Here is a 16,654-nt window from a genome sequence, read left to right as displayed (position 1 = left end):
GATGGATATCTTTTATTTTTTAATTTTTTATGAGAACCGGTATCTTAAATTCTCATCCACTTCTCTTACCCTTTTCATTTGGATCAGGAGAAGAATGAGCGCTACCTCATGCTGTTTCCTCACGTCCTCCTCATGCTCTCTGCTAGTCCGAGGATGAGTGGCTTCATATTCCAGGTCAGACATCCCTGCCAAGTACCAGAACAAAAAATACATTGCTCACACTGTCGCGTTCATTTTTATGTCTTGTGTGGTTTTCGTCTGTGCAGGGAAAGCTGCCTTTGACGGGCATGATAGTGACCAAACTAGAAGATTGCGAAGCCCACAAAAACGCCTTTGAGCTGAACGGTAAGACCACCCCAACGAAGAACAAGCCGACGGACGTGCAGGAAGCGCTTTAAACGCCCCCCCCCCCCCTCTCCTCTGCGTGCAGGCACGATGTTTGACCGCCTCCAGGTGGTGTGCGCCAACCAGCAGGACCTGCAGGACTGGGTGGAGCACCTGACGAGACAGATCAAACACAGCGCCGCCACGGCCCCCAGCCACAAACCGCTCACCGTGCCCTGCCACACGGTCAGGAGCCAATCATTTTCCGTCCATTCATGTGTGCCCCAGCGTGGGGCCCAGCGCCGTGAACGCGTATGCTGGTCTCACGCTGACTCCGATCCTACAAATCAATACGCTGCAGAGAGGTTGGCTCTACATAATCTGTAGCAATCATCTGAAGTGACTGCAGCGGGGCCGCCAAGTGGTTTGTTTCTCTCATTTAGAGCGGCTTCACTCAACAGAAACTGATTTGAAGTAATAGGAATGCATACAAATTAATTATTGGCAGAACGTGTTGGAAGTTGACTAAATCAAGGGGATGATGAATTATTTATAACAAGCAACGTCAGGAGTTGTTGGCTGTGTATCAGCTAGCGACTGTGATCTGTCGGTAAAGTGTGTATGGAGGTTCTTTCTGAAAGTCTGCAGCTTGCTTGTTTGCACCCGATTTGAGATCAGGTGTAGAATTCTCATTTGTTTCCTTTCTTTGTCTGCTTCCTCAGCTCCCATCTCATCCTCTCACCCCGTCCCGTCATGCTGAGAGCAGGGCCATGACGGTGGCTCCCACCTACCACACCCTGCCTCACCCTTCCTCTCATGGAACGTCCCACAGCACCATGACGTGGGGCCCCCTGGAGCCTCCAAACACGCCCAAACCCTGGAGCCTGAGCTGCCTGCGACCCGCGCCGCCACTCCGGCCCTCTGCGGCGCTCTGCTACAAGGAGGTGAGGGACTGCTTTTCTTCTTGTGCAGTTTTTTTTTTATTTTTTGTTCTTTGTTCTTTTTGGGAAAACTGCTCGGCTTCAAATTGCTAATGTTGGAAAGAAATCCAAAACGAACATGTTCTGCTTCCCGCTTGCAGGATCTCAGTAAAAGTCCTAAGAGTGTGAAGAAACTCCTTCCGAAACGCAAACCTGAGAGGAAGCAGTCTGAGGAGGAATTTGCTCTGAGGAAGAGTATGTGTACCGTGTTTTTTTTTTTAGACGTTTTCACATTTGATGTTGATACCTGTTTTATTATATCCCTACTCGAACTGCATGTTAGAAGTGTAATCATTGCTGTTTATATACCAGTAACGGTCTGATTACTCAAAAGTGGGAATTCGTCTTTTCCGCTCTCTCACATATGACCTTTTTAATTGTGTGGGTAGTGGCAGGAAGCTGCAGGAAAGTAACACTTTGACCAATGCGCCTGGTGGTGAATCAAGAAGTCCAAATGCCTAAAAATGCAAATGCTGTAGTTTCGGATTTATGTCTCCCTTGCATATATAGCAATTCTGCCCCTCCCCTACATGTTACCAGTAAATAATCATGAAGTAAGAATGTTGGCTATAAATAGTTCACCTGTCTGTTCGTACCCTTTCAGGTACGGCCGCTCTGGAGGAAGACGCCCAAATCCTGAAGGTTATCGAGGCGTACTGCACCAGCGCCAAAACCCGGCAGACCCTTAACTCCAGTAAGACAAATGGAAATCTTATGAACGTTAATTCGGGGAAGGAGGTGTTTGCTGTGTGAGCATGATGACCTGGAGCGGTAAAACAGACACTTTTATTCACAGAAACAAAGCATTTTCCTTTCCCTGCTTAGATCATATACTCATTATTACAATCGCCATGTTTTCTGTGACATTTGTGTGCAATTGTATGGATTTTGGATTTTAATACCAAAAAATGTATCAGTAAGGAACAGCTGCATGTGCAAAGTATCAACCTCATTTCCCCCCCATTCTGCTCTTTGTAGAAGAACACAAGTTGCCGAGCTCTCTGTTCTGTATGTGAGGCTGCAGAAAGCTCCTCAACATATATGCGGCTTGAAGCTTGTCACGCTTTTAGTTTAAAACAGTATTATGGGATGGGGGGAGGTGGGGGGGGGGGTGTCATTCTTGTGAAGGTTTCATCCAGCTGGATAGTCAGTGCTCAGCTGTTGGTGGGGGGGCTGTGTTTTATGCTCCAGCACAGTTTGACAAAAGAGAAAAAGAAAAACTCCAACAGCTTGTCTATTAGATGATTAAAATGACTTTAAATGGTAAAAATGGCATGATGGCCTGAAATTGTTACTTTTTAGAATTGATATATTTTTCGATAGCATCAACCAGTCCACGCCTCTCAGAAATACTTCCTGTATTTTCTACTCAGTGCCTATCTTTAACGCTGGTATTCTGAACTGTTCCTTCTAACAATATCTCCTCTCTCTCTCTTTCCCGTTTCCTCCTGCTGGGCATTTTTCCGATTTTTACCTTGAGTACCTTTTTCCATATTTCTGTTTTTTTTTTTTATTACTTTTTTTTCACACCCTGCTATATTTCCTTCATCTTTACCTTGCGCATCTATCATTTCTTTTATGGTTTGCCATCTGTTGTGTATCGCATACACCGCCCCCCACCCCAATCCCCTTCTTCCACCCTTCTTCCCCCCATTTCCTCCCTCCACATTTTTTTGCAACAACCCCCCTCCTCCCCCCGGCCCCGCCAGCCTGGCAGGGCACCGACCTGATGCACAACCACGTGCTGGCCGACATGGACCAGTCCTGCGTGGACTCGCCGGGCCGCCGCAGCAGCGTCTCCCGGCCAGAACTGAGCTCTGACCTGTCGGAGGACTCGGACTACGACTCCATCTGGACCACCCACAGTTACAGGATGGGCTCGGTGCCGCGAAAGAGCTGCATCTCGCATCAGAACTAGAGAACGTACAGCGCCGGCAGGCTGTACTATAATGTAACGTATAGTGCGCTTACCTCTTTTACCGTAGATGTATTAAAGAAATAGAGTTTTGTTTTTTTAATTTATCTATTTATTTTTATTTTTTGGTAATTTATTGCTTTAATTTATTTTTCAAACGCTCGTCTGAAGATGTTTTCAGCATTTTCCTGTTGCCTTTCCCTTTTTTGTGCCTCCTCTCTTTCTGTAGATGTCATGCAGTAAGTGTTAGCTAATTATTGTTAATTTATCTTGAATGTGGCCACTCTCGTCGTTTAACCATACAGCTGGCGGACTCTTGATTGGAGAGTGCGGGGATCTTTGGCATGTAGTTTAGGGGAGGGAGAGTTGGGGACTTATTTTTATTTATTTATTTTTTTTCTTGTCTGATATTCAGATGCAATTCAAGAATGAGTGTCTTCAATTTACAACATGTTTGTTCGTTTTCAGTATGTGGTTTTGTGGGGTACGTAGGCTCAAACATAGCACAGATGCTAACAGGCGCACACACACACACACATGCGGGTGTGTTTAGGCACAAATCCCTCTGCTGTCTGCAGAATAAAGCGGTGTGCAAATGCAGATCCTTCACATTCTACCCGTGATCTTTCCTCATCCAATGTTTAATTGGTGTTAAACTTTGGGGAGGATTATAAAAAAAACACTGCTGTACATTGATGACTGAATCTGTAGCTTATCATTACGTCCCCTCATGGCACTTTCCACCAGGGAATATCCTGAGCGCTAATCTGAATGTTGCATTGAAAAAAAAAAAAATCATCTCGAGATTTCCACATTTTAAATAAATATTACGCCCCATTGAGAAATTTGGCACTAACATCTGTCCCTGGAGCTTTGATCTCATTTTGAAAACGCAATACAGATCTGAGTGCATTGAGGCTAAGGATAGGACTGCACAGGTTTTAATACTATTTAACAAAAAAAAAAAAGAATTCAAGTTTTTTTTGACGTTGCAACCACAAACTTCAGTGCATTTTATTGGGATTCCCCGTCTTAAAATAAACACAAAGTACAGCCTGGTCACTCCTTCGTGTTGCTGATTGTTCCCTAACAAACCTCTGCGCTGTTCAGACGTATTCAATAAATGAGAATACGTCTTTCAATGAGGCTCGTTTGTTTCAGATTAAAAAGTACCTTTTGAAAATAACAAGCTTAATGGGTGCAAAACATTCTTTTTTTTTATTAAGCCTGGATTTCTGTATCAGAGCTGAATCTAATGCATGGAACACTTTACTAAATCTTCATTTCCAAATACGAAGAAAACTCTGCCTCCCTTGTGCTCTGGGTTGTGTTGGTCCACCACATAAGAAGCCAACAACATTATTTGAGGTTTGTGGCAGTTACACAGTATGTATTGCAGGCCAAGCTCTTATGATGATGTAGAGATTAAATTGACTGATAATAAGATAGCAATATTTTTTATTTTTTTTACATATTATGCAGCCTAGCTATGGCCACCATAGATTGTGGTCTAGGAGACGCTAATCTGAATTCATTTGGAACATTATTCATCTTTAGAAACATTGAAGGCCCACCCATTTGCCTAGGTCAACTTCCTTTTAGTATTTAAAAACAAAATTCATTTAATAAACACAATTTTGGGAAAACGCTACGGTTGACTAATTTAAAGCAGTTAAACAGCTGTCTTGCTGGAATATGTTTTCTTTCGGTTTAGAAGTTTTAATAACTTTCTTATTTAAAAGCTTGTCTTTTAAAAAGCTGGTTCTATCCGGACTATATCATCCATCGGATTAAAACAGCACTGGTTAACTTTTGCTTACTGTGGTGTTTTGCTTTTGGAGCTAGTTGTGCTGGCTGTGGTCACTGAATTATCAAATGTGCTTTCAGTCACAGATTACTGTAGGTAACAGCTGTGGGCTGGACTTCAGAGATGTGCGCCAGAATATGAAGTGCTCTGCAAAGGCATTAAAGTTCTTTTTAGTTCTAATTTTTGCGACTTTACAAACGCAAATTGTCATTGGGATTTGATGTGATAGACCAACGCAAAGTTTAGCAGAAGTAGAAGGTAAATGATGCATGATTTAAAAAAGTATTCTGGGGAAGAAAATCTGCACATTGTGCCTGGTACTTTTCCATTCTAACACAGGAAGGTGCTTCAATCAAAACAGTTTCAATGTCGCTTTAAATGTGTGCTCAAGGTTGATATCCTGCCTATAGTCACCTGTTTTTTTGCAGCTCGTAACCAATTTGTCGCTGCATTCAGCTCCATCTATCTTGCGATTAACCCTAGAGAATCACCGCCGTAGCAGGAAGCTGCCACCACCGTGTTTTACAATAGGTATAGTCAGTTCAGCACAGTGTGCAGTGATAGGTTTTTTTTTTTTTTTTTTGCCATACGTAGTGGTTTGTAGGTAGGGCAAAGAATTAAATGTTAGGTTCATGTGACCATGGCACTTTTCATTCCTGCTTACTGTGTTCCCTGCATGTCTCGTGGCAACCTTTTTAAAAAGGGTGTTTCACAGTTCCCAAACTTCAGCGGGGGCTTTCTTTATGCCACTTTTCTATAAAGGACAGATTTATGGTGTGCAGGACATCGCCGCACAATGTTTCCACTTCATCTGTGAATCTCCGCAGCTCCTTCGGATTTACCACGGCCCAATTACAGCAAACCTTGATAAAATCCAGTAAAGTATGTGGTTGTAACATGAACAAATGTCGGATAACATAAGGGTATAAACACTTTTGCAATGCACTGTATTTCACTGCCACTTAATAAAGTTAACACAGGAAAATAAAAACAGTTTAAACCAGTCGGATCAAGATCAGCTGCATATATATTAGGAAAGCAGCACCTATACTGATGCCTCATCAGCTCCACCTACCATTGAAAGCTTTTGAGCCTTCCCATTCATCTTCACATTAATACCTATTTTTATGAAGAAGTATTTTTCCAGTATCGTTATGAAAAGTACAACTTGACATCCTCTCACAGTGGGCAAAAAGAATGACATATGATATATATATATATGGGTTCATGTTGTAAGTGTTTAAAATGGGGTTTCTTTACTGTATGTATGATTTTTTTTCTTATTTATTTATTTTTTTTTTTTTTACACATTTGAGTATTTTTTTCCATTTATCTGTTTATTTAAAACTGTGTATATCAATGTTTACAAAATGATCTCTGGAAGAATATTGTTCCCCTTTTTGATCCGTTTTATTTGATCTGTATCGACGTTTACAATTGATAACGAAATGTTTTAATTATTTTGCACAATCATGTAACGGGCAAAAGGGGGAGTGGGGATGTGGACTCAATGAAATCCTGTACTTTTTAGTGTCTACCAAGACTCTGTATGATATAATCTTTAAAGATAGATTTAAGTATTCAGTGTAATTGTAAAGTGAATACTTATTTGTAGTTTAAATGCTCACTTTCAGCGGTTTGATGGCATTGAAGGTAAAAACAAAAACAAAAAAAAGATCAAGACAAAAGAAACGAGAGCCTGCAAAGACGGAGTTCATCTGTTCCAACTTCAGAATGCTGTTAGAGTGGACTTGGCATATAAAGAGCACATAATGTCCCTTTTCCCCCCCTTTTTTTTTTTTTTTTGTAAATAGTAGTTGTCTTGCAGCCAAAAAAAAAATAATAATTATCGACTCTGAGAAAATGGCTGTCCTTCTATCATGTGCTGAACTTTGTGGCAGGTGTATTCTGTGGTTTAACAAGTCAAACTCTTGGACAGACGGGGTCTGTCTCTAACCAACATTGTCCTCTGTGTGCTCTAATGTTGCATTCAAGTCACACATCTGACCATGTCCTTTCTTTTAAAGCAGCCTTCAGTGTATTTGTTCTACACTGCTGAAGTGTTAAAAGTCCCAAATGCTGTATTATGGGTTTTAATAAATCTATCGGTTGATAGAAACTGGCGTTCTCTTGATTTTTAGTGCCGATCTCCCCAACTTCTCGTGTCTTTTTTTGCTTTCCTCTCTTGGTTTCGTGTCATGACTAACACACTACTACTACTACTACCCTGCTGTCTCTTAATTCCTGTGAAGTCGGAAAGCATTTCGCGTCCACAAGCTCAGACATAGTGAAGTAGCAGTGGTTGTTTGCTTCTCTGTTTTGGTCCAGGGTCGCGGCTGGAAACAGGGCTGCACGTGATCATCCCCGGTGACGACAAAGTTTTTCTAGACAATCCGAATCGCAACGGACAAAGCGCCCTGGAAGAAAAGTAAGAGTCACTGACGGTCCTGATCAGAAGTTTACACGCACTCCTCCCTGGCTTGAACATCACAATTATTTTGTGCTTTTTGCTGATGCATTTCACCCATTCTTATTTTTTTCTTTCTGGGGTGGCCCAGTGATACAAAATACACTTGAAGGATTTTTGTTTTTACTAAACTGGGTTTGGAAACATTTTGTTTTGTCTTAATCCACCAGGATCAACATTACACATAAAGGCAACTTGGTAAAATGTATAGTTATAGCTATTTAGCTGTTGATATGAAGCACTGCAAAAATGAAACTAAAAATAAGTTAAATGTTCTTACAATTTGTGTATTTGTCCTTGATTTAAGCAGGTAAATAACATGATCTGCCAATGAAATAAGATCTTTGCACTTAAAATAGGAACAACTCATCTCCATCGTCTTATTTCAAGTGCAGGATGTCTAATTGTCTTATTTTATGGGTCAAAATACTCATTCAATTAGCAGATAATACAATTTACCTGCTCAAATCAAAGACAAAACCACAAATTTTACGAACATTTTACTTATTTTTAAGTCCGTTTTTGCAGTGAGGGAGGTTTAAGAATGTCGAAGTTTACATAATGATATTACTAAAAGCAAAGCAGACCCTCGGCATTGTGCTACCTCCTCCATGCTTGATATTTGGTAAAAAAAACGTTCTCAGGGGGGAAAACCCCAGCTTGACTCTCCTCTTGTCGCTGTGGATACATAGGTCAATATTTGTCCTGTATCGACCGGTTTATGAAGGCAGCTTAAACCTTAGTTGTTCTTGAATATCCTAAGCAGTTATTTTCCGTATGAGGGTAGTAGTTGAGGTTTAGATGGTTTAAAACATTGGCACATTTGGATCGTTGGGATCATTGCTCCTATAAATGCACATGGATTAAAGCTTGTTAACATTAAGGTGCTGGAATAGCTCCAACCTGAACTGCGTTAAAGTTTAACTAGAAAACAGCAAGAAAACAAACCAATTTAAATGGGCCCCGCAAATACTGATATGAAAAGTGGTCCGTTATCAGGCTAGAACTGTCAGAACCTTGATGCAACTTTTGAAAGGACCTTTATACAGATATCAGTGGGCGTGTATTTAGAATTATGAGCCTGTGTGGAATAGAAAGAAGAAAATCCATAATACATTTAAAACTGTGCGCACACTTCTTTCGAAGAATCACATAAGCTGTATTTTATGTTATTGGACTACCTTAAAAAAAAGAATGGTTCAGATATAACATTAAAAAACCCAAGATGTAGATCACATTTACACCGATGATGTGTGTATGTAAACTTCTGACCAGTAGTGTAATAGGCACAGTATGTTTAAGTTTCATAAAACCCATGTTAAACCTAAACCCAAGTCTTTTTTCACCCTAAGGTGAGTTTTACCACTTTTGTGCAACCCATTTATGCATGCAGCTTGACTGGTACTGGTGTGTTTAATGGTCTGTGTGAATCTGATCTCATTGAAGGAGTTTGGTGGATGTGGTTTACGCCCTGCGGGATGAGGTTCAAGAGCTGAAACAGGTGAATCTTTGCAGAATGTTTTCATCATAGACTCTGAGAGACAATCAAGTAACTCAATAAACTAAACATACTGTTAAAACGCATGGCAAGAGCCTTAAAGCTCCCATGATTTCTTTATATTTTGCTTTAAAGCAGCCAAACTGTCTTGTGATCATTTGAAGTGGACTTTACAGTAGTTCTCCAGGCTTTCTTGGAGGTCTTTTCAAGGTTTGCTGCCTTTTCACTCATTTTCAGTCCATTGCTTTTATCTAGATTGAAAAGGAAAGTGGATAAGTGAAAGGAAAAAAAAGCAAGGATTAGCAGACCTAAAAACATCCAGAGTGAACAAACAATATCACGTCTGAGAAACCAAGGAAGAGTCTAGCTTGGCACAGGTTCTGTGCAACACCTTTAAATTAATCAATAAATCAGTTTAATAGAAGACATTCCATACAAACAAGTGATATGGAAGTTAAAAACAAATCAGGATAGATAAAAAAAAAAACACTCAAAAATATGAACTTGCTTGACAAAGAACTAAAACTGAGGAAGAAAAATCATGTAGAGAGAGGAAACGCATGAATTGAATAAATAAAACACAAACATTCTAAAACAAGCCATAAATAGTAAAAATAACTACATTTCTGAAGTAATTGCAAGCATAATACAACTTTAATATGCAAATATGGAAGTTATTTAAATTGTTAAATATTTTTAAATACCTTTTTTTTTTTTTAAAACGATTGATCACCGGTTCACGTACACATTTTTGAATGAAGGTGTTCCTGTCACATCCAAGGTTGCGAGTGTAAAAACAAATAAATCCAGCAGCTAGGCTTGAATAATGCTTCTTCAAAACTTTGTGGAAGAACGAGTTGCTCTCAGCTCAGTGAATCATGAAGCAGGGTTGGCGGATGCTGAAGCTCATGGAGATCACCAACTTTCTGCTGTGTTCGTACCTCAAGATCTCCAAACTAAACTTTGGATGAATGTTCTGTGCAGTGGTATTAAACACGCCCCTCTGAGGGCACTTGTGTTAAATCTGGCACAGAGAGGATTATCTCTGATAGATTACGGTGCGCGGCTGTATTTTAAGAGTTGTGCTCGGCTCCCTAGTTAGAGTAAAAACTACTTAAAGCTTCAGCATACCGAGAGATTTTGGACAAGTTTCATTCTCGTCATCCTCACAGTTCCTACATCACTGTACAACAGCGCGCAAAGCAAGGCCCATAAAAACACGAGTGAGTGAGTTATCTGTGGGGGAACTTGACAGGCCTCACTACAACCTGTTGCAATCATTTTGGGGCAATTTAGAGCTGAGACTATGAGCCAGGCCTTCCCGTCCAACATCAGTGCCTGACCTCACAAATGCCTGACCTTTATGGATAAAACCACCATAAACACACTCCTGAACCTCGTTTGCCAGAAGAGTTGAAGCTGTTCTACCTGCAAAGGGTGAGCTGGCATAATATTAAACCCCATGAATTAGGATGGGTGTCAATCAAATTAATGTGTGTATCAAGACCAAGTGATCCAATGCTTTTGGCAATATTGTGAATGCGTAAGGTGACGGCTGTAGAAGGAAAAAGACGAGTCACTGGGAAGTTTAGTTTCAATGAGTACGGACAGAAGACGCCGGACTAAGACCATCACTAGTTTTAAAAAAACAATAAAAATACCTTAAAGGTATACTATGCAACCGGGGTTGATTTTCCAGCGAGGCTCCCCCCAGAGGGCGAAAGTAAAAGTGCACTGTGGTAAAGATGCTCAGCTGTTCTGGTTTCTCCGTCAAGCCAGGCACGGTTGTTTTGAGCTTAGCAGACAGGCGAACGCAACGAAAAGTGGAAAAAACGGCAGTACAAACAATGACTAACACAGTGAAGGTATGAACATCAAGCTTCTCGCAGCGCTATCTTGGCGAGGCGGCCGCCAACATAAAAAAAAAATAATAATAAAAAAAAAATAAATAATAATAATAATAATAAAACTCGATATGCTTGCATGTTTATTTGACGTTAACACGCGGTTCTTTGTTGTTGCTTTCGCACGTGCATCTAGTGAATGGCAGGGAAAAAACAGGCAAAAACACATGGAGTTCTCGCCGTAAAGCAAGACTTCTGTGTGTGCGGGCCGAGGGCTCTTGCAATTGCAAGTGCGGTATTTCCCCCACAGACCCCCAGGGCGGCCGAGAAAACCTTAGTTCGACCTGAAATGACTCATTTAATCATCCAAAACGGTATGGAACACATTAATTAACTGAAAAATGTTGCATAGTATGCCTTTAAATCAATCATTTCAAATGTACTTGCAGCCAATGCAGAGACTTTAAATGGGGTGTAAGTTGATACAATTTTAGAGCAAGTTTTCAGCTGATAGGAGAGACATTTTTGTGGTGCTATAACACTATTTCTATGTTATGTAGGTTTTTTTTATTTCGGCTGCTAGTAACAACGTGATAAAAGAGCACATTTCAAGTTAGTCCATTGCTGAGGAGTCTGTTCCGTGTCAACACGGCACTGATTTATGTGTTGAGTTTAGGGGCCTTTTCACACCTGGATAATACATAAATACAGAATTAGGTGAGTTTAGCAAAAAAACAAACAAAAAAAAATCCTCTGGGGAATTAATCTTTTATTAATTTAGGGAAAAGCAGCAAATCTTCAAAGACAGACTTTGAAAACCCATCGGAGAGCCTTAACAGAAAGTAAGGCTCCTTGAAGGAAAAATATGTAGACATGACGGATTAGTTGAGACACAGCACTCTATCTGTATTAAAATATGTAAAAATGATCTACTCAGTGTGATTATCTAAACGAATCTTTCAGAATAACCGATTATTTATCCTCACAGGACAATAAGAAGATGAAGCGGTCACTGGAGGAGGAGCAGAGGGCGCGCAGAGACTTGGAGAAGATTGTGCGACGGGTGCTGAAAAGTATTAACGACCCAGCGTGGGACGAAACTAACCTGTGATCTTCGTTTGGTCCATCTGTAGCTTTGACAAAGAAACGGCCAGCATTCCTGTTTTTGTTTTTTTTGCGGACCTGATGCGAAATATAAAAATGCACACACTGGCTTTAAAAAGGTAAAAGGTTGTTCTGAGAGTGAGACCAAGAGTGGTTTTAAGAGCTGTTGGCTTTGTGCCTCCTCGTCTTTGGTGACGCGTATGGAAATTTAACCATCTTCCCCCTTAATTACATTCCTTAAAGCAAAAACCCAGAATTAGAACAACAAAAAAGAAAAATGCAGATTTCATCATCCAAGAAATCTGTGGCTTTTTTTTTTTTTAGGAGGGATCAACAGGTAAAATAACAAGAGAGACATTTTTTCTCCTTTTGCGTTTACAGTCTTACAGGACGACCATCAGGTGGTACATAAATGGTACTTTATTGGTGTCAGTGGTCTGGTAGGCTTTGGACAAGTTGCCACTTAACACTACTTCATAACGTCTCTAATGTTATTTAATGTCTTAATGAATTGCTTTTGCAGGGATCTTTGTTTGACACAGGCTCTCTGTTTTATTTTTCAGCCTGTTGTGATTTATTTTTTCCCCCCTTTGTATTTTTTTCCTTTAGTCTTTATCGTTTGACCACATTGCGGTACAGCTTTCTTGGTGAATTATTGTACAGATATGAAGCTTGTACTGTATGATGTAAATACTGCTAAAACATGAGCCTTTTTTTCCCCCTTGGAAATTAAATGTTTATTAAAACGAAGACTTTGAATCCCTGCTGAATACGACCCGCACCGGTAAAGTAAATGTCCTCTGACTTTTTAGCGTGTCGCCAACAAAATGATATTGATAGAAGATTGTGACGTGGGCTGTCGCAAGCTGAGGGCCTTAAAAACAATTTAAAATCCCTTTTATTCAGATTTTGTCACATTAGTGACCAGACAACTATTGTGGGCTTCACTAATTTTGCCTTATAAAAGGTTGGAAAGAAGAAAGAAACAAGACCTCTCATTTGCCGTTGACCACAAGTCACGTATGAGATTCAGTAAACGGGTGGAAGAAGTTCCTCTGGTCATGTGAGACCAAAAGTGTAACTTGTAGGACAAGAGTGAGTCGAGGAAATCAATACTGCAGATCACTCCGATCAAACCATTCAGGCTGTGAAGCATTCACAGCGTTTCTTCAACAGGCACGGGAAGCGGGTCAGAGCAGATGGAAATTCAACCGACTATACAACAAGGTTGGAGGAAAACCTGTTAGCTGCAACTTAAGAGCGGCGTGGAGGTTTGCTTTCCAGCAGGGATGACGACGGCAACAGTACAGCCACTGATAAAATGAGTTTAGCCCAAGGCATGTTGATGAGTTGGAATGGCCCAGTCAAAGTCCAGACCTAAACTCAGTTACAAATTGGTTAGCAAGGCCTGAATATGGATGTTTTTACAGTTGCTTTCCAAGTTCCTCTAGACTTACAAAGCTGGCAGAGACGTATCCCAAAATATTTTTGTCCTAATAAGTATTGTAAACAAAATGTTGAAACCGGTATATCATTTTACTTCCACTGCCCAAACATGTGCTACATTGTGTCGGTCTGACCCATCAAAATGCCCAATAACTACAATGACGCTTGTAGCAACGTCATGTGGAAAAGATCACGGTGGATGAACACTTTTGTAAGGCACTGTAAACACTGCTAGAAATACACTTTTGTGATTTTTATAAAGTGTTTAAACAACTACGGCTGCTTTAAAAAAAAGTTTGGCAAGAACATGTAATAAGGAATATCATCTTTATTGTCATTGAAACATACATTACAACAAAATTTGTTCTCTGCGCCCAGGGGATAAGGCTCTTGCTCAGTGACCCAGAGTGCCGGAACCAGGGATTGAACCGGGTACTTGCATAATTCTCAGAGCACAAGCACACTGCTCTAACCACTAGGCCAGCTCTCCCCATGTTTATGATCTTTAACCATCTTTCATCTACATTGATTTATGTACGTCTTATCCCCCCACCCCTCTTGGTTCTTCACATGCTCGGTGGGAACATAAACTTTTGGAACCACCGCCGAAAAGGATGGTGTTCACAAATGCATCAGGACTAAATGGGAGGTTCTTGGAACCAGAACCACCAGAAGCCTTTAGAACAGACATGGACCCCAAACACTGGTTTTTACTTGCCATCCAGTGTTTGAGGTCATGTATGCGTTTTATTTACCTTCTGCTGTTTATGTTTGCAGACTTGTTTCTGTTTGGGAAACATATGTAGATAAATGGAAGCATTTTTCATTAAAGCCAACGAATGGTATCCTGAACCCACACTGGTTTAGTGGAAGATTATTTGTATTTCTAGACTTTACTCACTATGTAGTTGGTTAAATATGTCCTTCCTTTTGCAAATTCCTCTTTCGGTCCTTCTCTCTCTCTCTCTCTCTCTCTCTCTCGCTCATCTTAATTTTCCTTTCTTCTTTTCTCATATGCTTGATTCCTTCCTTTCCTTTTATCTTTCCTTCTGTGTGTATGCTCGCTGATGTCTTTCTTTTTTCGTCCTCCAAATCCCTATGTCGTTTCTTGTTTCTTTTTCCTCTTCCTCTTTTTTTTTCACATATGAAAGTGAGACTAGAATGTTGGTATTTTCAAATGCAAAATGAGCTGCACTGCTGCGTTTAATGCTTCAGGAAATAAAGAAGACTTTTAGCTTGACTCGGAGTTGAGAGTCAAGCCAACAAGGATTTTCAACTAAACAAAGTCCTGATAGCAGAGAGAAACAAGATTGTGGATTTGTCACGAATTATCCGTCATTTCTGACACTTGGACGAGTTCACAGAGCCGTAGTAAGTTAGTTTTAGTTCTGATGTACCTCATGGTTGCCATGTATAACCCTGTTGTTGCACACGTGCATTTCATTACGATATCATCTTGCACCAGTTTCCTGAGATGACCAACATTTGTAGGTCAGGATTACTGTTGCCTAGATAACGCTTCATAATTGGAGTGCTTTAACTATACTTCCTAATCTGTTTACTGTCTTTTACCGATAGGATCCATGCTGAGTGTGAACTTTCTAAATCAGCTCCACATGACTCAGTTAACTTGAGGCAAACACACCAAAATGACCTCATGTTTAAATAAAATCAGTCAAAGTGCAGACTAATAGACTGATGTGGCTATCTCATTGGCGGCATCTTGTGTGTGCACATCAGTGTTTTTCTTTTTTTTTCTTTTTTTTTTGTCTTCTCGGGAGGCTTTTGAAATCTATTGTGCATCCAGGTAATTGTGTCAAGCTTTGTGAAAGAGATGATCCGATTCTTCGGCCCGGATGAATAAGCGCAGATGTCAACCTTCTCGCCGGGACTTTCACCTTGTTCCCCTTCGCTGCTAATGAAAACAGTGGCCTCTTTTGTTTCATGCTGAATATTCCCTCATAGGAACAAAGCCACAATTCACATTCACGCTGGAAAGCAGATCTCAGAAGATAAAGCGCTCTGTGTTGCCACGCTCTGACCTTGCGCTTCGACCGTCGGAAGATGTTGGCTGTCCAGTTGCAGTAGCTCCGCACTCAGTAAGGAACCATTTCCTTTATATTTGGAAGCTTACTTGAAACTATAAAGACCCAGTTTAACTTGGCGTGAACACGGATTTTTGGCTCAGTTTGGTTGTATCCTGCAAACAAATACAACTTTCATCCGATTTTTTTCCCCCCTTCTTGTCTTACATATGAGATCCTGTTGCAGAGGAAACCGGCCCAGAAGGAAAACCCAGACGTTCCTCTCCCAAGTTCCTCAAATTCAGTGTTGCTATTTAGAAACAGCATGCCGCACAACTTAATCCAAACCAAAAGGATGCGATTCATTTTTACTGTTTTGCTCCACATGCATGACGGTGAACCGCTGCCTGGACTCCAGTCTTTTGAAACCTCTACGAGGTTTTCTTCCAGGGTTCCCCTGGATTTAGCTCCAGTAATCCACTCCCACAAGCTTTCCTGCCCCACCCGACAGAGCATCCCCACAGCATGATACCGCCTGTAGCGTGCTACAAGCCGGGGTCGGTGTGTTCAGGGTTACTGTTCCAGCACACACAGCGTCTTGCACGGAGGCCATGCAGTTCAGCTTTGGTCTCTCCTGACCAGAGCCCGTTCTTCCACGTGTTTGCCGTCTCCCCTACGCAGCCTGGGACTCGCTTTGGCTGCTTTCCAACAACAGCTGTCTTGTTGCGACTCCTCCATAAAAGCCCGAATTCTCTAAATTATGCTCTTCATGACCTCTTATAGTGTTTGTAGTTGAGCCACACTCCTAGTTTTAGACTTTAGATTGAACAGTGCGAATAAACTTTCGGATGTTTGAAGCTTGGGACGTTGCTTTCTAAGTTTTTATGATTATTCTTTTCAGATGACTTCTGTAAAGACTTTTCGTCTGGACAGGGTTTTGTTTTGCAGTGTCAGAGGGAAGAAGACTGGATATGAATCCAAAACGCAATTGTTACTGCGATTTTGTTACTTTTCGCAATCTTATGATACTTAATGTTGGTCGATCACATAACAAAGATTACAGTTTGTAGTTTTAAGGCAACAAAATGTGAAACGGCTACTATTCGCAAGGCACTGTACGTCGAACTCCTCCTCTAACGTTGCCAGATTCTTTGCTAGACCTAAGTTAAAAAAAACCCACACAAGCCACAGATTTACTCCAAGTTTACAGAAACAAACCCAGCAGTCGTTTTCTCCCCGTCAAGA

The 16,654-nt window shown here is 40.8% G+C and overlaps 1 protein-coding gene across 3 annotated transcripts in view; it reads left to right on the top strand.

Annotated features, from left to right (window-relative positions):
- Positions 1–12,698, top strand: part of arhgef7a (Rho guanine nucleotide exchange factor (GEF) 7a) — a 48,386-nt gene extending 35,688 nt beyond the window's left edge. The window contains exons 13-23 of one of the 3 annotated variants that reach the window (XM_036139122.1): positions 88–174; positions 267–345; positions 431–570; positions 1,047–1,268; positions 1,406–1,499; positions 1,909–1,998; positions 3,014–3,188; positions 7,320–7,324; positions 7,355–7,454; positions 8,940–8,994; positions 11,824–12,698. In XM_036139122.1, coding sequence (XP_035995015.1) covers positions 88–174; positions 267–345; positions 431–570; positions 1,047–1,268; positions 1,406–1,499; positions 1,909–1,998; positions 3,014–3,188; positions 7,320–7,324; positions 7,355–7,454; positions 8,940–8,994; positions 11,824–11,946 — 1,170 coding nt within the window. In that variant the 3' untranslated portion in view covers positions 11,947–12,698. Of the gene's footprint in view, positions 1–87; positions 175–266; positions 346–430; positions 571–1,046; positions 1,269–1,405; positions 1,500–1,908; positions 1,999–3,013; positions 4,015–7,319; positions 7,325–7,354; positions 7,455–8,939; positions 8,995–11,823 lie in introns of those variants that run through there. The other 2 variants (XM_012864373.3, XM_012864375.3) reach the window with 2 other exon arrangements.
- The last annotated feature ends 3,956 nt before the right edge of the window (positions 12,699–16,654 follow it).

The sequence above is a fragment of the Fundulus heteroclitus genome, chromosome 7 (genome assembly GCF_011125445.2).
Source record: "Fundulus heteroclitus isolate FHET01 chromosome 7, MU-UCD_Fhet_4.1, whole genome shotgun sequence".
Lineage (NCBI taxonomy): Eukaryota > Metazoa > Chordata > Actinopteri > Cyprinodontiformes > Fundulidae > Fundulus > Fundulus heteroclitus.
This window is presented reverse-complemented; position numbering and strand designations above follow the sequence as displayed.